The sequence below is a fragment of the Schistocerca gregaria genome, chromosome 4 (genome assembly GCF_023897955.1).
Source record: "Schistocerca gregaria isolate iqSchGreg1 chromosome 4, iqSchGreg1.2, whole genome shotgun sequence".
Taxonomy (NCBI): Eukaryota; Metazoa; Arthropoda; class Insecta; order Orthoptera; family Acrididae; genus Schistocerca; species Schistocerca gregaria.
In genome coordinates, this window is record NC_064923.1 from 169,121,592 (window position 1) to 169,148,424 (window position 26,833).

Sequence of the window (26,833 nt, forward strand, 5' to 3'; positions counted from 1 at the left end):
TCCTGATAATAGACGTTGACTGTGGGCATTATATCACAGACACAGACCTTTGACTGTTTAGAGGTGTCACTAAACCTGCCCAAAGACGTAAACAACCATGCATGCATTAGACGGAGGGGATCGGTTAGCCGATCAGTTACAGTCACTCCATCAGGAAGGAGGTATACGGCTCCTGTTGTCTACAGTTCAACCATGCCTAGACGAGGTTCGATCGCGTCCGCATTGTTAGTTTGTGCCAGGAAGAGAAGTATCATTGCTTCTTGGAGTGAACTAAGTGTTGTTGTTCTGACTTGGAGGAAATGCAGAGAGGAATATCGATGACATTCCTCGCTCATTACGGCCAAGGGCTACTACGGCACTGGATGACCGCTATCTACGGATTATATCTGGGAAGAACACTGACAGCAACGCCACCATGTTCAGTAATGCTTTTCGTGCAGCAACAGGACGTCGTGCTTCGACTCAAACTTTGTGCAATAGGCCGCATGATGCGCAACCTCACTCTCGACGTCCATAGCGAGGCCCATCTTCGCAACCGCGGCCCCATGCAGCGCAGTATAGATGGGCCCAACAACATGCCGAATGGACCGCTCAGGATTGGCATCACTTTCTCTTCACCAATGAATGTAGCATATGCTTTCAACCAGAAAATGGCCAGAAACGTGTTTGGAGGCATCCCTGTCAGGCTGAACGCGTTAAACACACCAGCGAATGCAGGAAGGTGGAGGTTCCCAGCTGATTTGGGGTGACATTTTGTGGGGCCCACGTACGCCGCTGGTGGTCATGGAAGGCGCTGTAACGGCTGTACGATACCTGAATGCCATCCCCTGACCGATAGTGCAACCATCTCGGCAGCATATTGGAGAGGCTTTCGTCTTCATGGGCGACACTTCGCGCCCCATCGTTCACATGTTGTGAATGACCCCCTTCAGGATAACGACATCGCTCGGCTAGAGTGGCCAGCATGTTCTACAGAGATGAACACTACCCAGCATGGCTGGGATAGATTGAAAAGGGCTGTCTGTGGAAGACGTGACCCACAAACCACTCTGAGGGATGTACGCCGAATCGCCGTTGAGGAGTGCGACAATCTGGACCAACAGTGCCTTGTTGAGCTTGTGGATAGCATACGACGACAAATACAGGCATGCATCAATGCAAGAGGACTTGCTACTGGGTATTAGAGGTACCGATGTATACAGAAATCTGGACCAGAACCTCTCAAGGTCTTGCTCTATGGCAGCACAACATGCAAAGTGTGGTTTTCGTGAGGAATAAAAAGGGCTGAAACGATGTTTATGTTGGTCTCTACTCTAATTTTCTGTGCAGGTTCCGGATCTCTCGGAACCGAGGTGATGTAAATGTATGTATATACCGCTACTTGAGATGCAGTATATGGGAAACAGTTTACGGTATGGGTACCCTAATATATAGGACTGCTTTTCGGAGTGAGTGTACAGCACTTTTTGTGTTGTTAGGAGCATGTACTCTAACGGCGCCGTCGGATTGAAACACAAGTGTCAGTGTGCATTACAAGTGCAGACACACAACAAGGATCGGGAGAAGGTGAGCAGGGCTTTACTGTAAACCTGTTTTATCAAAACAGTGCTGCTATCGACGAATACCGACGGATTAAAAGAGAATGGAGTGATCCTCTTTCCACACCGATGATGAAGAAAGGTATTCGGAAGAACGAACTGACTACTTGGAAATTGCTCCTCAGAGAAACTGTAGGCCATCTGCGCTGCACGTTGTAGAAGTTTTTACAGTTTCCATGCCTAAGAATGCTGGATGCACAGTGCATGGTCAGTTTAACGGCAGTTGAATTTTCCACGGTTCACCATTCAAAAAGTGCTGTGAAAAATAGTGAAAAGCGGGTTTCGGCTGTCGTGGAAGCAGAGGGTCGTCACATTGATTAACGTTTGCAGCCAGGAACGTATAATGACAAGCAATCAACAAAACGTTATTTCTCTTCCGAATGTGCTTATGAATGTTTCCACAATGTTTCCTTACCCTGCAATGAGTCGGTTTTCACGGATGCCTTCTCAAGTAGCGAAGGTGTGAAGGGCGGAACGCGCTGGTCGGGCGGAGAAACACTGGTATGGACTTCGCACGGCCTTTCACAAGGAGACCCAACCCCGGTCCATTCGTCTACAACATCGTGGCTGGGTTCTTTGTCAGAGCAAGAGCACCGTCAACCGCCAAAGTGCTGCTGTTTAGGCCAGAAACACGCACTCTCCCCATAGCCAGCCCACCGCTGCCCACTCCTCAAAGAACAGCCAGAACTCCTTCCCAACTCGAAAGTGCTATTTCATGGGAGGAGCAGAACAGCGAGCGGTTAACATCGGTGGACGCCGACGGATACTGGCCGTGCCGAACAGCGATTCATCTGCTAATGTTGTATTATGTTACTGCACCTACTTAAGTGAGACATTTCGCAAAAAAAAAGTATAGCATCCTAGCGTACAGCCGTTAATATGAATTTAACAAATCACTGGTGACAGCAGAAAAAAACTTGTAAAATAAAGGCAGTAAGGGAGGCAGTTGCTAAGTGGTATAGTGCCAGACAGCTAATCCGAAAGTTATTGTTGTTGTGAACTTCAGTCCTGAGACTGGTTTGATGCAGCTCTCCATGCTACTCTATCCTGTGCCAGCTTCTTCCTCTCTCACTACCTACTGCAACTTACATCCTTTTGACTCTGCTAAGTGTATTCTTCTCTTGGTCACCCTCTACGATTCTTACCCTCCACGCTGCCCTCCAATACTAAATTGCTGATCCCTTGATGCCTCAGAACATGTCGTACCAACCGATCCCTTCTTCTAGTCAATTTGTGCCACAAACTCCTCTTCTCCAAATTCTATTCAGTACCTCCTCATTAGTTACGTGATCTACCCAACTAATCTTCAGCATTCATCTGTAGCATCACATTTCGAAAGCTTCTATTCTCTTCTTGTCCAAACTATTTATCGTCCATGTTTCACTTCCGTACAAATACTTTTACAGACTTCCTGACACTTAAATCTGTACTCAATGTTAACAAATTTCTCTTTGTCAGAAACGCTTTCCTTGCCATTGCCAGTCTACATTTTATATCCTATCTACTTCGACAGTCATCAGTTATTTTGCTCCCCAAATATCAAAACACATTTACTACTTTAGGTGTCTCATTTCCTAATCTAATTCCCTCAGCATCACTCGACTTAATTCGACCACGTTCCATTATTCTCGTTTTGCTTTTTTTGATGTTCATCTTATTTCCTCCCTTCAAGACACTATCCATTCCGTCAAATTGCTCTTCCATGTCCTTTGCTGTCTCTGACAGAATTACAATGTCATCGGCTAACCTCAAAGTTTTTATTTCTTGTCCATGGATTTTAATACATATTCCGAATTTTTCTTTTGTTTCCTTTACTGCTTGATCAATATACATATTGAATAACGTCATGGATAGGCTACAACACTGTCTAACTCCCTTTCGAATCACTGCTTTGCTTTCACGCCCCTCGAATCTCATAATGCCATCTGGTTTCCGTACAAATTGTAAATAGCCTTTCGCTCCCTGTATTTTTCTCTTGCCACCATCAGAATTTTAAAGAGAATATTCCTGTCAACATTGTCAAAAGCTTTCTCGAAGTCTACAAATGCTAGAAACGTTGGTTTGTCTTTCCTTAATCTAGCTTCTAAGACCACCGTAGGGTCAGTATTGCCTCACGTCTTCCAATATTTCTACGAAATCCAATCTAATCTTTCCCGAGGTCGGCTTCTACTAGTTTTTCCATTCGTCTATAAAGAATTCGTGTTAGTATTTTGCTGCTGTGGCTTATTAAACTGATAGGTCGGTAATTATCACATCTGTCAACACCTGCTTTCTTTGGGATTTTAATTATTATATTCGTCTTGAAGTCTGAAGGTATTTCGCCTGTCAATCCGGAAGTATGTGGATCGATCGCCATTCCCTTCCAGGACATTAAACTGTCAATCACAACTTCTTTCATTTCTGGAAGTCATGGCTACTGTGGGAACTACCGAACTGCTTCGTGATTCGGGGTCGATGTTTAACTGTAGGCCTCCATACAATAGGCTGCTCGGAGGAGTGAAACGGCTTATCACCTCCAACAGGGGCATGGCTTAGCAAAGTGCGGTGCTAGCAGCTTTGCTGTTAAGATGATACAGCATTAACAGTCTCGAATATTTTCATTTTCAGTCCTAAGATTCTTTTCTGCAATACAAGTATATTACTGCTGAGATACCTGCAGAGACAAACTGCCAAAATATCAGCCAACGAAGGACGACAGACATTTACATGAACAAATGGTAGTAAGTAAGGTGTTTTATTAAACGAATGAACATAATCCTAAACGGTCTTTTGTATGCGTGGGTCCACAGTCGCAGCACATTTATTGAGGTACAATGACTTACCTCAGTATACGAGGGTGGTTTGAAAATTTTCGGAACGGAATAGAAAAAAAGTACTTACATCACTGAAACTTTTCTTATTTTTCGGTGTGGTGTCCTTGTAGATTAATGCCCTTGGTCCAAAGATGTTACAGAGCCTTCACCCCATCTCGAAAATGAGTTTCCTCCAGGCCTGCAAAATATTTGTCAACTACAGCTATCAATTCTTCATTGGGAGTGAATCTTCGTCCACCAACAAAACGTTTCTGTTTTCGAAAGAGATGGTAGTCTGGCGGAGCTTTACCAGGTGAATAAGGCGGGTGTGGCAACAGTTAATACCATATTTCGTGCAATTTTGCCATGGCGACGGAACATGTGTGCTAGTGCGCATTTTCTTGATGGAAGATGACTTTCTTCCTTGCTAAACCTGGAATAATTTCGCTTATCTTTTGTTGCAATTTGTCCAGGATGTTAGCATAGTAATCTCCAGTGTGGAGATAAACTACGAACACAATCCCATTCGCATCCCGGAACACTGATGCGATGACCTTTCCCACAGAAGGAATTGTCTTCGCTTTCTTTGGTGGAGGAGAATCAGGTTGTTTCCACTGCTTTGACTGTTGTTTTGTCTCTGGTTTATAGTAGTGCAATCAAGTTTCGTCTGTGGTCAGGACCCTGCGCAAAAAATCTTGTTCGTTTCTCCTAAAACAGGCGAAACATATTTCGGTACGTCCATTCTCATGCGTTTTTGATCCAGCGTCTAGATTCGCGGCACCCATCATGCAATAATTTTCTCATTTTTAATTCTTCATTTAAAATGAGATATATGCTTTCAGATGACATCTGGCAAGAGCGAGGAATTTCACGCACTTTCAATTGGCGATCCTCCATGACCATTTTGTGCACTTTTGCACAGCTTTCTGGAGTAGTGACACATCCTGGACGACGACAGCTCTCCCGATCAAATTCTAATTCATTTGTCCACTTGGTAATAGTTGAATACGAAGGAGAGGATTATTCTGGAAATGGGCATGAATGTCCCTTGCTGTCATACCTTTCTTTACGAAGTACTTAATCACTGCTCGAATCTCGATTTTTTCCATCTTAACATATCACTACGTGGGAACAACAACAGAGCCACGCCATGGCCACAGCTCTCTTCAAAGAACTCTGACGTGGCTCGTGTTTACAGGCAACAGCCCAATGATTACATTGATCATCAATCACGTGAACAACTCGTTGTGCTGTCGCTGACTCACGTGGTGGTTCCGAGAACTTTTCAAACAACCCTCGTAATCCTACAGAGATAAACACTACTTTTCTAAATTATTGCACGTCCTTGACTGCAGTTGTTTTCTTTCGTTAGTTACACAGTTACAGGCAACACAGCATTTTTCCCTGAGAGGGGGTTGGGGATGCCTTGAGCCAATACCTAGCAACAATGTGATCTCATACTACCAGTAGTGCATCAGAAAGTGTTCTGTGTTGAGCGAGGTTTCGCTAACACTGAAATTGGGAAGAGATTCAGCTGTTCGTGGTGAGCTGTGGGTCCAAACCTGCGAAAGCTGATGGCCAAAGGAAATATAGAAACTTTACTACGAATATGGCGCCCAGGCATTTCTTTGCTCCAGGTGGGCAGAATACTTCGTCGGCTAAGCGGGAAAACTAGGAGTGCTACTTCAGCTGAACTGGCAAAAGCATGGAAAGAGGCAACGGGAGTTGATTCCAGTTCATCAGTTGTTAGGAAAAGTCTATGTGCAATGATAACAAAGATCAGAGTTGCCACGAAGAAGTCATTTTGAATTGCTGCAGTGATGAAAAAGAGGCTAGCTTATTTCAGACCGCAATTAAACTGGATAAAAGAACAGTGGAGATTTGTGGTATTTTCACTTTAAAGCCGATTTTCCATGATGAGTGTCAATCGCAAACTCTCAGGAGTGGCCCAAACGGAAGGGTGCATACCGACTGCCTTATGCGAACGTGCCCCATCGGTAATAGAGTGCTGATCAATAACTTACCTAGTGCTGGAACGCTGTACTTTGTCAAGGTAACGATGAGCAGTTGTCAATACGAATATGATGATGACGATGATGTCTGGCATGTGGGGCGCTCAACTGTATGGTCATCAGCGCCCTTACCGAGTCCCAATTTTCACACCGTTCAGTTTTTGACGTAATCCAATCTAGCCACTATCGCAAACGATAATGATGATGAAATGATGAGGACAACACAAACAAACAGTCCTCAGGCGATCAATACGCTCCTTCTGATGTCCACTGAACTGATGCTTTTCCTGATTCACGGTGCCTTTTCCAACAAGACCTGCTACCATGGTACACATCAAATGGCTCTGAGCACTATGGGACTTAACATCTATGGTCATCAGTCCCCTAGAACTTAGATCTACTTAAACCTAACTAACCTAAGGACATCATACACATCCATGTCCGAGGCAAGATTCGAACCTGCGACCGTAGCGGTCACGCGGTTCCAGACCGAAGCGCCTACAACCGCACGGCCACACCGGCCGACGCTACACATCAGTAAATGCCAGTTTTGGTTACTTGTAATACAATTACCAACGTTACTGCTGTTACATGTCGACCAAACCTATCATCTGAGATTCGTTCTGTCATGACTAAATTGGTACCAGGGAACTTCTGTGGCCGTGAAATTCGCGAGACCTTAATCCAGTTAAGAATTTGTGGTAAAATAAAATGTAAATGCCGTGTGATCATGGCCTCCCGTCGAGTACACATTTCGCCGGGTGCAAGAATTTCGATCTGACGCCACTTCGGCGATTAGCGCGTCGATGGGGATGAAATGATGATGATGAGGACAAAACAACACCCAGTCCCTGAGCGGAGGAAATATACGACCCAGTCGGGAATGGAACCCAGGACCTGAGGATTGACATTCTCTTCCGCTGACCACTCAGCTACCGGGGGCGGTGAGAATTTCTGCTGACTGGTCGGTAAAGCAGTGCAAAAGAAGCATCGTGCAACAATACAGGAGGTGTTAGAGATGATTGTGAAATTGGGGCACCATAAAATTGACACCAGTACCGGTAACATTAAGAATGCAAAGGGAATTCTACTGACAGGTGGAAAGAGTACAGAGAAGGACTCTATGAGGATGGAGACTTGTCTATGACGAGATAGAAGAAGAAGCAGAAGTCAATGTAGAAGATAAAGGGGATCCAGTATTATAAACAGGAGCTTTGGAAGACTTAAGATCGAATAAGGTAATAGGGGTAGATAACATTCCATCAGAATGTCCAAAAATATTGCAGGAGGCAGCAACAAAACGGCTATTAATATTGGTCTGTAGAATGTATGAGTCTGGCGACGTACCATTTCACTTTCGGAAAAATATCATCCACACAATTCCCAAGATTGCAAAGAGCAGGTAGGTGCTAGGAGAGTTATCGCACAATCAGCTCACGCATTCGAGTTTCTAACAAGAATAAAATACAGAAGAATGGAAAAGAAATTTGAAGATGTGTTAGATAACGATTAGTTTGGCTTTAGGAAAGGTAAACGCACCAGAGAGGCAATTCTAACGTTGCAGTTGATAAGGGAAGCAAGACTAATGAAAAATGAAGGCACGTTCACAGGATTTGTCGAACCTGAAAAAGCATTCGACAATGTCAAATGATACAAGATGATGAAATTCTAAGAAAACAAGAAATGACGGGTAATATGCAATATGTATAACAACCATTATATGTATAAGAACCATTATTGTTCCAAATAAGCTCGGAAGACCAAAAACGAAGAACTCGTATTAGAAAGGGTGTGAGATGGAGATACAGCCTTTCGTCCCTAGTGATCAATCTATGAATCTAAGAAGTAATGACAGAAAATAATGAACAATTCAAGAGTGGAATTACAATTCAAGGTAAAAGTATATCAGTGATAAAGTTCGCTGATAACAGTTCTATCCTTAGTAGAAGTGACAAAGGATTACAGGACGCGTTGAATGAACTGTCTAATGAGGACAAAGTATGAACTGAGAGTAAATCGAAGAAAGTCGATTATAATTATAATTAGCAGAAAGAAGAAGAGCGAGAAACTTAACATCGCGATTGATGATTACCAATTAGACTTAGTTAAGGAATTCTGTTACCTTGACAGCATAATAACACTCGGTAGACGGACCAGGGAGGATGTAAAAAGCATAGTAGCACTGCAGAAAGGCCATTTCTGTCCAAGAGAAGTCTACTAGTATTTAACAAAGGCCTTAATTTGATGAACAAATTTTTGGGAACGTTCTTTTGGAGCACAACATTGTATGGTAGTGAAATATGGACTGTCGGAAGGCCGAAAGAGAATAGAATATCATCATCTGACATATGGTTTTACAGAAAAATGTTAAAAATTAGGACTGACAAGGTAATGAATAAGGAAATTTTCCTTAGAACAGGTGAGGAAAGCAATTTATGGAAACACTGACAAGAAGAATGGAGAGGATGACAGGACATATGGTAAGAGATCAGGGAATAAGTTACATGGTATTAGAGGGAGCTGTAGAGGGTAAAAACTGCATGGGTAAGCACAGATTGCAATACATGCATCAATTAATTAAGGACATAGGTTGAAAGTGCTGCTCTGAGATGGAAAGGTTGGCACAGGGGAGGAATACGTAGCGGATACATCAAAGAAGTTGGGAGTCGTACGACTAAAGAAAAAGAAATACAGCAAGTCAGAGGAACAGGGGCAATCACACAAAATCAACAAAACAATTATGTCTTAAGACCACTGGGGTAACCTATCGATTTGTCTTCACGGTGGCAAACAATCACTTTCTGCTAAATACACTACACCTATTCTGCCTCACAGCACACTATCGTACACTCCGCATGCCAGTTTTAAGGGCCAAGAAGGGGCCGACACAATACTACAATGATTTAAGGTACAACTAGTCAATAATGCAGTTGTGATTCACAATATTCTATACTATAACCAAATTAAATGGAGATTTCACCAAAGTATTTAACGTTTTTCGCCGATATAGTCAGTGACATGACATGTCATTGTACGTTCTGTTGATACGTTGAAATAGTAAATTAAAATATTAGAAACAATCTCGTCCTTCATTACTATGTTCCTCCTCACTTATAGACCATCCTTCTTTAAAAATATTTTCAAATTTCAAAGGCCAATGCGCTTTTGTTAGATTAGTATCAAAATCCAATACATTAGAACAGTAGTGTATGTTATCATTTATTTATATTTACTTGTCATTTGAGAGAAAATAAAATGACCTCTTTGATGATGGTGCAAGTTCACCGATAGACATATCAGTTGATAATAAGAACCCGATGGTTTCTCAGGACAGAAGAATTTTCAAAGCCTTACATATTTGAGCGAAAATTGAAAGGAAATCGATAAAAATAATACAATCCAGAATCAAAACTGCGAGAATGTAAATGAAGATTTTCCACAGAGATACGTTGTCTTCATATCAACAGAATAAAGTTCCGTGACAGGGACAATGCTCTAGCTCTATACACGTAGATAAGATATCTATAGCCGTTAGAAGAATTCATTCTAAGAGGTGAGAGACTGATCCAAAGAGATGAATGACACCACATGCAATCACAGAAGCGCTACGGTAGCATTACATGGTAGAGCAGTAGTGAGACAACGGACTCTCGTTTAGGATCACAGCGCTTTACGTTCCTGGTTCGCAACGCGCAGTTAGGTTGTTCGTGATTTCTGCAAAATGTATGCATCGATTTTACTGTTCCTGTAGAAGGATTTAAAGGCACATAAGGCGTAAGGCGGTCGTAATTTGTGACAACCGTTGCCGAAAGCGATAAGTGGAAGCAGAAGCCCAAATTGATGCGGATGAAGTACCAGTAGAAAGGAATACGATGTACAGTTCTGTATTAACACATGCCTGGCTTATTCACGTGGTCGAGGCTTTTGGAGACAGCTGTTAACTTTCTTGTTCTATTAGCATGTAATAATTATTTATTTGAGAAATATTATTCAGTTTATATAAATATATTTTAATAAATATGTATTTTTTTATTTTTTACATGTCGAGTGAATTGATCGTGACTGCACAGTTATCAGCGAATATGTCGACGGCTCGGAGACATTCTCAAGATTACCATTAGATGTTATTGAATTGAAATTACTTTTTAATTTTGTAAAAAAAATGTAGCAGGTCTTAGGGAGATCTGCATGAGTCTTGTCAAATGCTAATCATATCTGCATAGAATCAGTATTGAATCAATATGCTGATCCTACTAAGGAATTGTATGTTAAGGTAGCTATACAGGTGCAAATTAAGTTATTAGTGAACAAGAACTTGTTGAAGTTGGTTTATACACTAACCAGTAGCGAAACAGATCCACACTAAAATAATTAATTTGCAGTATCTACGAGAAGGTAAGGAAATATTTAAATTACAATAAATTGAATGAATGTGGCAAATAATAAATGAGCAAATGACATCTCTGATCAGAGACTTTACTTGACAAGGACGTATTTCAAGCGTATTAATATTAAGTCAGGCAATATCACAAGCAGTTCGAAGAATCAGTATCTCTCCAAAGGTACTCGCATGTGCTGAGTTTGACAAGTTTGGCAGTGATTTCCTTTATCTAATAAGAGCATCTGAAGTCATAAGCTTTAAATTTACACTAAATCTTGTTTTTTCTTAAAATAAGTATTAGGAGGTGTAATGTCGCTGAATAGTAAAGAGTTGGAAACGTGGAATATTGTCAAAGTTTCGTTGCCTATGCCGAGAGCCAGAGGCAGTGGGGTAGCCAAGAGGTAAGAGGATTGCACATATATCGGAATGTGTCGTCACGCAGGGGCAGTGGTCTGGTTACACACAACAGGCGAGAGGGAATTGCTTAGCATGCGAGTTTGTGTTAAATGGAGACTTTGGTGGAGTGTAAGGCAGAGGTATAGCGTATGCTGTACTGCATTTCGCAACTTCGCGTAAGTCTGCCGTAATAACACGTAACTCTGTCACAAGAACACCTAAGGGGCGAGTACGACAGATAAATCAGCAGTATAAGTGTAACAAATACATTCATTACAAATGAGCATTACGTCAGGACGTCGCTCGTGTTTCCTTTAAATACGACAGCTTTTATAGCAACAAGGCACTCGCAGTCAGACTTGCAGTTAGATGTGTACTGCGTCGCTGCGTAGCGCGCAGCTCCGCTATCGAAATGTTAATCTTTATTAAGGAGAAGTTGCAGTAAGGGCGGCCCATCCAGCTGCAGACGTGAGGGGACAGTACCAGCTCTGGTCCTCTCTGCTGTCACTATCAATCATCAACCCAGGATTGGCAGACATCGCGGCAGATTCGCTCGCTGCCAATGCTGACCATATCAGTGAGCCGTCATAGAGATCCTGTGGGGCCTAGGCCCTTTGCATCCACCGTCACAACCTGGTGAGCCGAAGACGTTGGGGGAATGCAGACCGTTCCGCCCGTCCACCGCGGACGAGCAACCAGGAGGAGCAGTGATGAAGACGGGGTGGGATAGAGTACACTCCACACTACTAGAACGGTTCTCGTGCCGATAGCACCGGGACTCCTACCCGGAGCCTCCTACGCCAGCGGCCTACATCCGCCGGCCAGCTGGGCGCCGCCAGCCATGCGCGGCTGAAATAAGGGCATTCCTCCACTACGTCACAGCAAGCAAGGCTGCGCTAGCAAGACTAGTGCGGCCCGGATCTGGTGTCATCGCTACGAGTCAGCGAGGACTCGGGGAAGATCGTTGATATCACCAAGCTCAGCCAGCCCGTGTTACGCGGGCCATCTTGTACTCGCCAGGAATAAAGGTGTCACGAATTAATAATGTTTCTTTGGTGTTTGTGACGCATCCACAGTCATTTCCTAGCATCCTGACAACTGGAGAAGTCACCGCTCGGCCTCCAGTCCACCGTAGGCGACAGGGACCACCGGGGCGCCTACAAAGGAATGTTTCATGGTCAAATTTACTTAAAACATAAACATTATGATTATACGAATTAGAAAGGGAAAACAGAAATGGCATATTTGCGAAGAATCTGGTTGTGTTACTGGTGACACCATTCTGAATGCAAAAAATGTCAACAAATATGGCTTTATCCATCGTAACATAAGGGAAAATTACTACATACGTTAGCAGCATTGCTACAAACATGGCGAATGTGACAGGACTCGAACGTGCACTCTTCTGATCAAATTGTACTGTAGCTATTAAATTCTCGGGAAATTCGTCGCATGTGTTACTTAAGTAGTCAGAAAGTTGATAGCGATACAGATGAAGAATCAATGAAATTCATTTCTAAAATTTGTTTGTTATCAACCTGTATTTTTGGTTGATGAGCTACCGGTTAAGATCTTCTATCATGATAAATGCTTTGACCAATAACTAGCGTTATGGCATCGTGTTCAGTTGCAGCAGCTGCCAAATGTGACAAGCGTGCACGTACTCTCACCGTAACTATAGTTACACATGAACCCAATCAAAATTAAGTTCCCAGCAGTACATAGTTAATTAGACATCGCACCATTTGTCTCTATAACTGATAGACAAGTGTTGTGAGTATGGTTACTATATACTTGCAGTTAAAAACTTCAATTTAGTGACAATAATTTATAGAAAAACTGGGATGCTCATTCGTGATGTAACTTACACTTAACGGTCACCCGCAACGGAGAGCTCTCAGTGTCCCCTATCGCATTGGAAACGATGCACGTGTAATTGCCAGCCTGTGTGCGATTGATGTCGTTCAGTCTCAGACTATACTCGTGGTTGAGTGGCCCACTGGAAGTGACCTCCTTCAGTGGTTGTCCCTGTAAAATGAAATGAACAACAACACCTTCAACTTCAGATTAATGTACTATCGGTCATTAGGACAACACAATCCATTTTACAGGCCTCAGCTGTTGTTATATCTCGAAAGTATCAATTATGTTAATTAATACTGCTCTTCTCTCCACCTGCACGCGTTCAGTTTTAATCCTAATAGTTTAGCAGTACTCAACACGCTCAAGAGAGCCCGGAAGTAGGAAAAGGCTCTATATGTTAACTGGACATTACAGTGAAGAGCATTAGTATTAACGCGTAATGAGGTATTAGGCAATATTCATCTCTCTGCTTATGCTTTTGTGGAATATTTTGTAGAATATTTTATCACACTATGACATTACCAGGGGGCTTATGGTTCATAATAGGCTCCTTTATGAATGGGTTTCACTCGGCGCATTAATCAGCGAATCTACTTGATGTGTCGTAAGGCAATGCTTGGACAAATGACTTACTAGCTAGCTAGGAGCATCCACATGCCTAGAAATTAAGTGCTTGGCGTTAAGCCAGCTGCTCCCTGCAGCCATCTGGATGTCTTCTTTCTATTCAGATCTGTAGGTTCGTGGTAAAAAAAAATCGGTGACGTAAGTGGACTTCACATATATTTGTACTGAGTGTTACGGAAGTAAAACAAAACCAGCATCTGACGATAGTGGAAATAGGGTACTGCCTATACTTGCGAAGCACAGGCCGAGATAAATGCTCGCAAATACTCTGACATGTTTATTATGGAAGTCTGTCCAGCACGTACGAATGCAGTCACCATTTACAACCAGCAAGAATCTATTAATTTCCGACAGTAGTACTTACCTAGTGCCGCACTATTCGAAGTATCCTCGAGTCTTCACGGAACTCAAAACAAGTTCTAGCTTACAACTGTTATTAGTGTCAAAGGCTAAAGCCCTAAACTGTCCCGAAAGAGAAGAGTCCCGCCTATCTTTAAACACTTTTTACTACTTGAGTCTTTAACGTTTCTTAATTTTTATATTAGAAGAGAAGTAAACATGTACAAACTTTATACATGTGGTAACAGTTGCAACATTCATGATTAATTTATCACATTTCTATATGATCTTCAACACTGTCCGTAGTTTTTCTCCACTTTGAACCAACAGAAATTATACATGTCCGGTCATGCTTTATCACTTACTCGTGCACAGAATCTGTCAAGGTCCCCACCTCTTGAAAATGACGACCCTGATGAATTTCTCTTAGCGAGGCGAACGGATGATTTAATCAACACGCTCGATGTTATGTGAAGTGAGTCACTGGCCGACCGTTCTGTGTTTCATGAGCCAACTGTCTGTGCACTGCCGGCCGGAGAGGTCGATCGTTTCTAGGCGCTACACTCTGGAGCCCCGCCACTACTACGGTCGCATGTTCGAATCCTGCCTCTGGGATTGATGTGTATGATGTCAAAAATGGCTCTGAGCACTATGGGACTCAACATCAGAGGTCATGAGTCCCCCAGAACTGAGAACTACTTAAACCTAACTAACCTATGGACATCACATACATCCATGCCCGAGGCAGGATTCGAACCTGCGACCGTAGCAGTCGCGCGGTTCCAAACTGAAGCGCCTACAACCGCTCGGCCACACTGGTCGGCTGTGTGATATCCTTAGGTTAGCTAGGTTTAAGTAGTTCTAAATTCTAGGGCACTGATGACCTCAGACGTTAAGTCTCATACTGCTCAGAGCCATTTGAACCATTTGTATTTGCAGTTCAGCTTCAATACAGCGACGAATCGACCGTCCAACGGTGTTAACGGCTGCTGTAGCACTCCCGTACAGTTTATTCAGCCATTCCACAATGCGATTGGGCGTTTGATCTTCTGTAGCACGGATCTGAATCACTGTTTTATCTCAATGTACCCTATTCACTTTACTTATACAAAGCTGCAATCTTTTTTATGTACAACGCTGTTACTGTAATAGGCTGCAGAAGAAGGTTTGCGTAAATGCTTCAAATTAATCGTTACTACGTTACCATCTTAATCTTATCGGGTCTTTTTGCCCGACTCATTTTTAGGTGAAATGTGACTTTTTCAATATTTTAGGGGAAATTGAAGCATACTTCTTTCGCAAAGCTGGTCGCAGGTGATGCTCCAGAAACGAACAGTAACACAACTTAAGTCCTTGTGACTTGGATTTGGTTCGGAAGATGAAGGAACCATTTCATGGCTTTCGCTTTAGAACTGTTCAGGAGATTCGACAGCGGTAGACCACTCCATTCGCACCATCAACAGAACAGCCTCTGCTAATGGTATAATACGCCTTCCACATCCTTCGTAACGGGCTCTAATCAACGCTGGTGACTACTTTGAAGGTCAGTAGCATGTCCAAACATGCAACTATTCTGTATCGGTTGTGAATAAATAGTTGCTATTATTTAAGTTCCAACCCTCGTATATAAATGGTGCTCAAAACAGAGTGAAATGCTTGTAAGGGTACGGCAGGGTAGATAGTACCGACAGGTAACTATTAAGAAAAAAACTTTTGTGTTGAACAATAGAGCGATACAAAAATTGGGACGGTTGTAAGGAAGCTGGGATTGGGTTCGGTTGTTTGGGGGAGGAGACCAAACAGCGAGGTCATCGGTCTCATCCGATCAGGGAAGGAGGGGGAAGGACGTTGACAGTACCCTTTCAAAAGAACCATCCCGGCAATTGCCTGGAGCGATTTAGGGAGATCACGGAAAATCTAAATCAGAATGGCCGGACGCGGGATTGAACAGTCTCGTCCTCCCGAATGCAAGTGCAGTATGTTAACCACTGCGCCTCCACGCTCAGCGGAACGGTAGAAAGGCTCGAACCCGAGCCTAAGGCCGAGTAGTCTGGAGCGCTGTCATCTATCTTATGACAACTACATACTGTAATTGCTTCTGGCAGCCACATGTATTTGTGCTCGCAATGGGCTGATTGTCTAACTTTAACACTAATGAATTCTGAAACAGCGATTGTATCAATTGTTTTTACTAACAATTTCTTCTCTGCACAGCACACCCTGCAACACCCTTACAGGCTTCTCAGACTTTTCTGTATTAATATAAAGTCACACTCTCCACTCACTTACATGCAAGTGCAGGAAAAGTTGAGCAAAACAGCACCAGTAATCGTTTATCGGCATTCGCAAGGAACGACCCACCTTCTTCAGCACACACACACACACACACACACACACACACACACACACACACACAAAGCTTAAGGAAACAGAAAAAATAGAGAAAGACCAAATTAAAATTCGGGAACACCGTGGAGGGTTTCACCTGCACATAACTAGCAGATATAACATTTGATGTGAAACTTGGTCGAGAGATGATGCTGTCCTCGTGCTAAAGGTCAATTCTTGATGTTTACTCATAGCAAACAGAAGCATGGGAATTTTATGAAGTGTGGTTTTAGCTGGGAGTTGTGTGGACTTGAGGCACAAATTAAGGATTATTTTATTATGCGTCTAAATCTCAATTTAAAAAATAGTAAACCTTTTAAAATAAAACAAAATGTACAGCCTGAGGACTTCTCAAGCAGCAAATTCAATCTTGCCCTATAATGGGCAAGCGGGAAACAGCATAACAATTTATAGTATCTGTCATCCGACCACAACTACAGGTAGGAGCGCGGTAAATTGTTGATTTAGGAATTAGATAAAAAATAATGAACATATAGAAACTAACATTTTCATTGTTCTCATATTAGACAATAATGGAAGCTTCTATTTACTTCGTTTAAACGGTATACCTGCCAAATGTGTATCTACCTTCACAATCCACACCTGCCGCAGTCGTTTTCTGAAATTTTCATGTACTCTTTCAAGCAAGTCTTCTGGTATTATAGCAATTTCAGCCTCAAAACTGTTATGTAGGTCTTCCAGGATGTTGGGACGGTTGCAATACGTCTTTGACTTCAGGTAATCCTAAAGAAAAAAATCGCATGGGGTTAAGTACGTTGATCATGTCGGCCAGTTGAGACCCTTCATCCGAGAGATACCTCTTTCAGGAAACGTTTGCCTCAAAAAATTCATGACAAAGCCCGGTGTGTGTGCAGTGGCCCTGTCTTGTCGAAACCAGGTATCCTGCAACTGTATTGCCTCGAAAGCCGGCTGGAAAAACTCTTGCAGCACAGTTAAGTAACGATCCCAATTCACAGTAACAGCACGAAGGTTTTCCTCGAATAAAATAAGGGCCAGTGATGACTACTCCTGATATGGCGCTCCACACAGTGGCACGGTCTGAGTGCACGGGTCTGTGATGAATTTGCCTGGGGTTCGTGTCTCTCCAGTACCACATGTTCTGTTTGTTTGCACACCCACCGAGGTGAAAATGTGCCTCATCAAAAAAGAACACATTTGCGTCATTAGATATGGTTGCAAGCATGTCTTCACAAGATGTTCTTCGTGTCACGTAAGCCCGGAGTGACAATTGCTGGACCACGCACATTTTACATGGTTGAAAATTTAGTTCATTATTAAGAATCCGGTGGAGAGAACATCTTGAAATACCAAGAGCAAGTGCGTTTTTCCGAGCTAAGCGTTCGAAGCATCCAGTACTGCTGCTCTAACTATTTCAACATTTTGTGGTGTTGTACCCCTTCTCTCAAGTCCTCTTGGTTCGCATGACGCATCACCTGTTGTTCTGAATGTAATTTACCCAATCTAAAATTGATTGCCGTCCAGGAACAAGTCCACGTGGAGGTACTGCAAATCGCAAATGAAAAGCACGCTGCCCTGCAATGATTGAATGCGAATTCGAGAAACACACTTCAGCACAAAATGGGGACTCCTCACGTGTCCACTTCGTTATCGGAACTGAAAAATAATTGAATACAAACCTCCCACGGGTCACTATAAACCATGCCCTCTATTCGGACTACAGTACGCCACAACGTGAATTCTAAACACTCACTTTACCGCTCCCCCGTATATAATTAATAACTGTCAGTTTTACGATGCTCAGAAATACTTAACTTCATCTGGGACCAGTAAATATAAGCTCTAATTACTCGTTGATCTACTAGTGCCAAGAGCACGTGTAAAACAGCACCCATCCTCAACGTCAATAAACAGCCGATGCTTATGTCCGAATAACTTCTTACTCAATAAAATACGTAACAGCTCATTCACATAGCGGCATAAAAATCTTAATACAACAAATGAGAGCAACTGCCTCAGTCACATAGAATCAATAACATAGTAATGTCTTACAACCACTGGAGGTAACCAATCGGTTCGTGTTCACAGTGGTCAACAGCCATATTATGCTAAACACTTTAAATCATGCCCACAGCGTGGAATGATACCGTCATTTCTACTCTGCCTCACAGCACCCGCTATCGCACGCCCCGCATGCCACAAATAGCCAACCAGTAGTTCAAATGGTTCAAATGGCTCTGAGCACTATGGGACTCGACTGCTGTGGTCATCAGTCCCCTAGAACTTAGAACTACTTAAACCTAACTAACCTAAGGACATCACACACATCCATGCCCGAGGCAGGATTCGAACCTGCGACCGTAGCAGTCGCACGGTTCCGGACTGCGCACCTAGAACCGCGAGACCACTGCGGCCGGCACCAGTAGTTAACGTAACATCCACAGACTTCCAAGTATATAGATATTTACAGGTGGCTGCACTCACTGATTTGTTCGCACGATGCATTAGCCAACAGTGAAAATGTAGCTGGGATGAAATAAACGTTTATTAACGATATCGACCACGCCAATAATGAAAACGACAATGAAAAACTCGAATTAACTCTCATTTCCGAGTTAAAGTGGGTGCATTAAATTGTAATTATAATTTATTGGCGTTCATTGTCTATGCCTTCCCGTATAGGCTTCGAAACGCCGCTGATAGTAGACACAGAGATGGATTTTCAGGCAACAATAGTTGTGTATATCTTGTCCCTATTTCTAGCCCGTGTTCGTAGCAACAACAAGAAGGGGAAGAGGAAGGGAGGAGCGCAGCATGTTTGATTTAAGCTTAGTTTCAGTCTGTTAACAAGCTGTATTCTGTTTGTGTGCTGGTAGAACGTGTTACTGATGTGTAGTCAGTGCGTGTGGTCATTGTAGTACCTGTGATTCAATACGCCACGCAAATGCGTTAACAGCGCTGACAATTTCTGGTACATTTGTGGACAGGCTACATTGAAATCACAAAGGTAGCCAATAACGCCGTATGTTAGGAAGGCGTAGAGGCTCTTGTAAAATCGGGACCACGAAAAGCCGTGAGCTCCTGATGTATGTTGCATATATTCTGTCTGGAATTTTCTTCATTCGCAGTTGAATCGTAGAAGATCTTTCATGGGCTTCGCTATATCCTTGATCTGGAGAGAACATTTAAACGATGTGAATGACTGTTACTTTTGTATGACCACTCCATCAACATATGGAATTTCCGACATATGCTAACATAACGACGACCACGTGGCCATTGCATCACGGAAACGGACAGCCTGTTCCTGTCCCACGTGTTTGTGATAGTGACGAGGTCGATTGAAAATAGTGCTGCACCATTACCTTCGAAAGTGGAAAGAACTTTGTATTTCATAGTGATTCACAAGGACTAATGGCTGCTATGGGCATTGTCTGTGAAAGTGATCAGTGAAGGCTTTTCGTCGACTCCTTCAAAGGAAGTCTCAAGCGTGTGCTACTGCGTAATGGCAACGTGTTATCATGGGTTCCTATTGGGTGTGAATCTTAAATGAATGAAATATATAACAACATAAACAGTTGTTATTGCGATTGAACTATGCCAAGTTTAATTGCAGATTTCCTGGGATATAAAAGACATAGCCATGTTACTTAGGATATAACACGGATACAAAAAATTCTGTGCCTTCCTGTGCCTCTGAGAAAGCAATTCGCTACAAAAAGAAAACATGGCCTAAGTGTCGACCACGGGAACTATGATATCACAGTATTATGAGCGAAAAAGTTGTCGAAACTAAAAACATAATTCTCCCTGCTCTTCGTATAGAATTTGGCCTAACGGAAAACTTCGTTAGGACCAAGGACAAAAACGTAGAAGCATTTCTCTCTTCTGGTGAGAAATTTCCTCGTCTTGGTCTTCACTGTACAAATATCGTGACGAGTTATGCAAAGTTAGCTTTGGATGTCGCTGTCCAAATGTTGGCGAACTTTCCAGCCGATAGGAGGGAAAAAACTAGGAAATCCTTTACACTGCCACAGTACACTCGGGTGCAACATGTCCTTATAGTAACATATCCTAGATTCTCACTTCGACTTCTTTCATGACAACAGTGGTGTTGTAACCAACGAGCACGGAGAACGCTTGTACCAGAAAATTTTGGATATCGAAATGAGATACCAGGTAAAGTGGAGTGCATGTGTGTAGGCGATTAGTGCTGAAGACTAATCATGGAATCACCAGCAAGAAACTACGAAAACCGTCCAAAGCGGTTGCGCCTTCAGTGACTTTCCTCCTAGGTAAATACGTGCATATGTCTACAGAGGCAATATCGTAAAGTTACCATAAATTCAAAACGAGAGATAATCTTGCGTTTTAATGAATATTTTTTATATCAGCTCACTCAAAAACATAAGGACTAGCTTTTTTTACGCCATTTACTGGAAAAAGTAAAATTTTCTTGGCTATTGTAATTAGTGCACCGCCTCAATCGCATTTCCACCAGGATGCCACCATTACTTGTGAACGCAGTCATGTAATGGTCCGTAGCTCATGCTGAACCTCTTTCTTCCCCTTAACTAGAGGTGCCAGGTAAAGATAGCAACCGATCTACGAGATTCATTCAAGTTCTAAGGCCTCCGATTTTTTTTCTAATTAACTACTCACCCTAAATCGATGAAACTGGCGTTACTTCTCGACGTAATCTCCCTGCAGACGTACACATTTTTCACAACGCTGAAGCCATGATTCCATGGCAGCGGCGATGGCTTCTTTAGGAGTCTGCTTTGACCACTGGAAAATCGCTGAGGCAATAGCAGCACGGCTGCTGAATGTGCGGCCATGGAGAATGTCTTTCATTGTTGGAAAAAGCCAAAAGTCACTAGGAGCCAGTTCAGGTGAGTAGGGAGCATGAGGAATCACTTCAAAGTTATCATGAAGAAACTGTTGCGTAACGTTAGCTCGAATTTGTTCTTGAAAACATTTTAGTAGGATGCACCTGTTACCGTAGTGCCTTTGGAACCCAATGGGTAAGGATTACGCCCTGTCTGTCCCAGAACATGAACACCATCATTTTTTCAGCACTGGCGGTTACCCGAAATATTTTGGTGGCGGTGAATCTGTGTGCTTCCATTGAGCTGACTGGCGCTTTGTTTCTGTATTGAAAAATGGCATCCACGTCTCATCCATTGTCACAACCGACGAAAAGGAAGTCCTATTCATGCTGTCGTTGCGCGTCAACATTGCTTAGCAACATGCCACACGGGCAGCTATGTGGTCGTCTGTCAGCATTCGTGGCACCCACCTGGATGACACTTTGTACACAATCCTGCATGAAGACCTGAAAATGCGACCAGAACCCACAGAAATGCCAACTCTGGAGGCGATCTGTTCAACAGTCATTCGGCGATCCCCCAAAACAATTCTCTCCACTTTCTCGATCATGTCGTCAGACCGGCTTGTGCGAGCCCGAGGTTGTTTCGGTTTGTTGTCACACGATGTTCTGCCTTCTTTAAACTGTTGCACCCACGAACGCACTTTTGACACATCCATAACTCCATCATCACATGTCTCCTTCAACTGTCGAAGAATTTCAATTGATTTCACACCACGCAAATTCAGAAAACGAATGATTGCATGCTGTTCAAGTAAGGAAAACGTCGCCATTATAAGTTTTTAAAACCGTTCTCATTCTCGCCGCTGGCAGTAAAATTCCATCTGCCGTACGGTGCTGCCATCTCTGGGACGTATTGACAATAAACACGGCCTCATTTTAAAACAATGCGCATGTTTCTATCTCTTTCCAGTCCGGAGAAAAAAAATCGAAGGCCTTAGAGCTTCAATGCACCTCCTATCATGTCATTTTCGTAGGGAAGCCCCACCTGTGCTCACTGTTATCTCCTCCGGTAACCTAACCACACACCAACTTCTTGCGACCCTTTTACTTCGCTCCACCCAAAATTGTCTTCTTTGTTTTACTCCTAGGAACAGACTCTGCCACTGCCTCCCATCGCCTCCAGCTTATTGATGGCTGCAGAAACGGCCCTGAAACATCTGCCTCGTCTGCCTTCCGGGGGGACAAATGCACCACAACACTTACCGTGGTCTTTGCCATCAAGGGAATAGTCGTGTTGTTCGTCACGGTACAGAATTCACATGCTGTGATTACAGTAGTAGGTCAAGGGCGCCCATACGACAGTTTGTAGAGCGGTTCATATACATAAGATATAGTGCATTTTTAATTTCTATGAAGATCGTTGGCGACTTGTAAGCACCCATAAAAATTTTCCATTTCCAACACTGCCAAAACCCTATATAATACAGACTTCTCAATCATCTTCTTTAAACAAAAAATACCTTGCAACAATACGCTAATGTGGTGGAGGGCGTTCGCTCCTTCTCTCCCCAGCCTCTTGTTGACCTCGAGTTTGGTTGCCCTATCCTCTATTAACGAACAATACCTGTGACAAGGTAAGGAGCAGGGAATGTTGGATAATGTAAACTGAGTTGATTAGGATCAAAGTAACTCAGTATTTTCATTCATTTCTTTTTCCCTGTGTGTTGCGAGTTTTATAGACAACCTAATGTTATTCCTACGCGTTTCGCGTATTCTATGTAATCTGGCAGCTGAAACCGTTGTGTGACAGGGCACAGGCACAAGCAGCAGTTATCACTATCTTCACGTCTTTGCAGCTGGATAAGATGCCGCCTGCGAGTTTATGCACGTCGCCGAATCTGCATGTACGAGAATAAGTGAAATGAAATGTCGTGTGCCTAGGGCCTCCCGTGAAATAGACCGTTCGCCTGCTGCAGGTCTTTCGAGTTGAGACCACTTCGGCGACCTGCGCGTCATTGTGGATGAAATGATAATGATTAGTACAACACCCAGTCGCTGAGCGGAGAAAATGTCCGGCCCAGCCGGGAATCGAACCCGGCCCTTAGGATTGACAGTCTGTCACGCTGCCCACTCAGCTACCGGGGACGGGAACGAGAATAAGTGATGAGATGTCAACTTTTCGCATCCAATAGAGTCAGTGCAATGGGATATTAACACGATCTTCAGAGCGAAACTTTCCCCCGTCATTATATCTGAGTCACGGTGCTAAAATCGATAGGCCGCTGCACACACTGCTTCTGCACACGTAGCACTGGCATGAGGCGCGCGTGACTTGCACCGGGCTACTCCGGGTAACTTTCGATGCCAGGTTTGAGCGCATAGCTCGCACCGAGCTCAGATAGTGAGTGGACATGCTGAGCACTGTGGGGCAGTTGGAAGCAGGACTTGCTTGCTTGGAAGAAAGTGTCTACCAGCCCTGGGTTCATCGTAAGCGAGCACTCTGTCCTCGTTCTACTAGAGGACTTAGCAGAGACGAGCAGAATGTGGCCAGCTGGACAGAACTGGCCGCCCATCTTGAGCAACCGATCCAGGAAGTTTTTCGTCTGGACGACGGAGAGACAGCCTGAGCCGACACTGTGGCGCGGCACCAGGCATACCTGCACTGGAGAGACAAGAAGTTTTTGTATGTCCATTCTTTTCATTGGAGGTTTGAGGGACTTCAGCCATTCAGTTATGTAATCACATGGAACACATAAGACGTCGTTACCACGTTGTTTATTGTACCAACTTAGTAGTTGATGGTTGGAGACACAACATCTCTGTTACAGGTAGTCTGCGAAAACCAGTTTACAGATGTCGGCAACTCATAAATCGTGTGTAGAATGGGGTTTACCAGCTCAGCGTCAGTTAAGGCTTAAAGATAGTGTATTGAAGCACCGAATATCGTAAGTACAGTTTAGGTGTTCCATTTTAGTACGTGGAAGACATGAGTTGAATTGCTACTCTCCAGCTCTAGTGTGGATAGTAGACGGTGTGAGGAAGAGCCCACAGAGGAGGGAACCCTTTGCTGTCAGGCAATGGACAGTACACCTTTACGAATCTAATGTCACTAGCTACTCCTGAGAAATGACTACACCGGATAATCATGTTCTGAATTGGTTAAAGTGTGATTGTGGTATGGCAGTATGTTGGCCACATTGGAATCTTTATACCGCGGCACGTAGCAGTTGAGCATGTACGTGATTCACGTCTGTTGCTGTTCTTTTTTTTTTTGTTCATGGTAAACAAATCCGCCATAGTTTTAAAATTATTGACCAAAGGCTTGCACGATATGTGTCGCTAAACACTACCAGGGTTTTACTCCCAACATCAGGTGTATCTGAAATTTGAATTAAAACCAACAGTTGTGGCCTACTCCATTAAGCAATTAAGAAATTACAGACTGACATTAGAAACCGAAAAAAATAAAATGATTGAACAACAGCCTATCTAGCTGTAGTAGGACGTCATGTCCATGACCTAACAACTGAAAGGCAAAAATCTGCCGTAGTTGGACCGTCAATTTGGGGCTGCAAAGAACTCTATCTTTCAATCGTGGCCTGGGAAAGTTCCTAATTTCCAAAAACTGCCAGTGGTAATGCATACAATCTGTAACAATAACGCCACCACAAGGAATTCGGTGGAAGTCACGAGCTAAACCGAAGTTAAACCGAATAACAACCCAGTGCTACAGTAAGCGCAAGTCAGCTTCCAACCTGGATTGATGACGCAAGAGAATAGCCTACATTCAAGGCCAACACTTGCCATACGCTGATACATCGCGCTCGTGCGACTCGTGCGGCTACCGGAACTGAACTGATCTGCAATGCTTGGCGACCGTATTCGTGAAGGGGGGCACATAACACGGCATGGACCCGACGATAAGGGGAAACTCACCGTTGTCCTATTTCAAGCTAAAAACGAGGAAAAAGTTAAGGAATTCATTGCGAGCAACAGTACCACAAGAGCTCGGTTTCATCAAACCAACAAATTTTTAGCAGTAGTCAAGACAGCTTTCAATGGCATTAATTTAGTGTTTGAACAGTACTTAAAAGAATGATCCCAAGAACCCCTACACTTGAAGAGACGTTGAAGATTCATAAGCAATCCGCCACTCTGAGGCCAGTTATTAATTCTTTAGGAAGCCTAGGCCATGAATTAGCAAGATTCTTAAGAGCGTCCTCAACCACCGTTACTGTTACTCTTAGCATTATATGGTTAAGCGTGGGGAAGAAAATGATCAACTCTTGCAAACATTTGGGGTTCCGCAGGGAGCTTCTTTCAATGTCGAGAGCATGTATACTAATTTCCATATACATAAGTTTGTGGACTTAATTCACAGTAACGTACGCCCTTTTAGTAATTTACAGGAAGAGTATATTAAAAAATGTATTAATTTGTTCACCCTGCTGGTGAAATGTAACTCCTATTTCTAGTGTGGGGAGGAAGCATGGCAGCAGAATGTCGGTTCGGCAATGGGCTCTCCATCGGCCACCACATTAGCTAAAGTATGTATGTCACACATGGAGGAAATTTTTTTTAATGAACACCCACAATGCATGTGATAAACAGAAGGTATATCGAGGATTTTATTGTCATTTATGATGGGAACAGGGACCAGCGATTAGATCCGCATAAGGCCCTGAATAACCAAGCACTTATTGTCAAATTTCCTTTGGAGTTTCCACGAGACGATTCTTTACTATGTTTGGACTTATTACTAAATTTGTATGATGAGGTGACTGGGTTTAACATATACCGAAAACCGACCACCAAGGATACATTGATACATAGCACCTCCTTTCACCCTAGGGTCCATATACACTCCTGGAAATGGAAAAAAAACACAATGACACCGGTGTGTCAGACCCACCATACTTGCTCCGGACACTGCGAGAGGGCTGTACAAGCAATGATCACACGCACGGCACAGCGGACACACCAGGAACCGTGGTGTTGGCCGTCGAATGGCGCTAGTTGCGCAGCATTTGTGCACCGCCGCCGTCAGTTTCAGCCAGTTTGCCGTGGCATACGGAGCTCCACCGCAGTCTTTAACACTGGTAGCATGCCGCGACAGCGTGGACGTGAACCGTATGTGCAGTTGACGGACTTTGAGCGAGGGCGTATAGTGGGCATGCGGGAGGCCGGGTGGACGTACCGCCGAATTGCACAACACGTGGGGCGTGAGGTCTCCACAGTACATCGATGTTGTCGCCAGTGGTCGGCGGAAGGTGCACGTGCCCGTCGACCTGGGACCGGACCGCAGCGACGCACGGATGTACGCCAAGACCGTAGGATCCTACGCAGTGCCGTAGGGGACCGCACCGCCACTTCCCAGCAAATTAGGGACACTGTTGCTCCTGGGGTATCGGCGAGGACCATTCGCAACCGTCTCCATGAAGCTGCGCTACGGTCCCGCACACCGTTAGGCCGTCTTCCGCTCACGCCCCAACATCGTGCAGCCCGCCTCCAGTGGTGTCGCGACAGGCGTGAATGGAGGGACGAATGGAGGCGTGTCGTCTTCAGCGATGAGAGTCGCTTCTGCCTTGGTGCCAATGATGGTCGTATGTGTGTTTGGCGCCGTGCAGGTG

At 43.7% G+C, this 26,833-nt stretch overlaps 1 protein-coding gene across 1 annotated transcript in view; it reads right to left on the reverse strand.

Moving 5' to 3' along the window:
- LOC126267131 (hemicentin-2-like) overlaps positions 1 to 26,833 on the reverse strand; it is a 140,858-nt gene that overhangs the window by 46,563 nt on the left and 67,462 nt on the right. Inside the window, exon 6 of the mRNA XM_049972054.1 lies at positions 13,048 to 13,207. Coding sequence (XP_049828011.1) covers positions 13,048 to 13,207 — 160 coding nt within the window. The remainder of the gene's footprint in view (positions 1 to 13,047; positions 13,208 to 26,833) is intronic.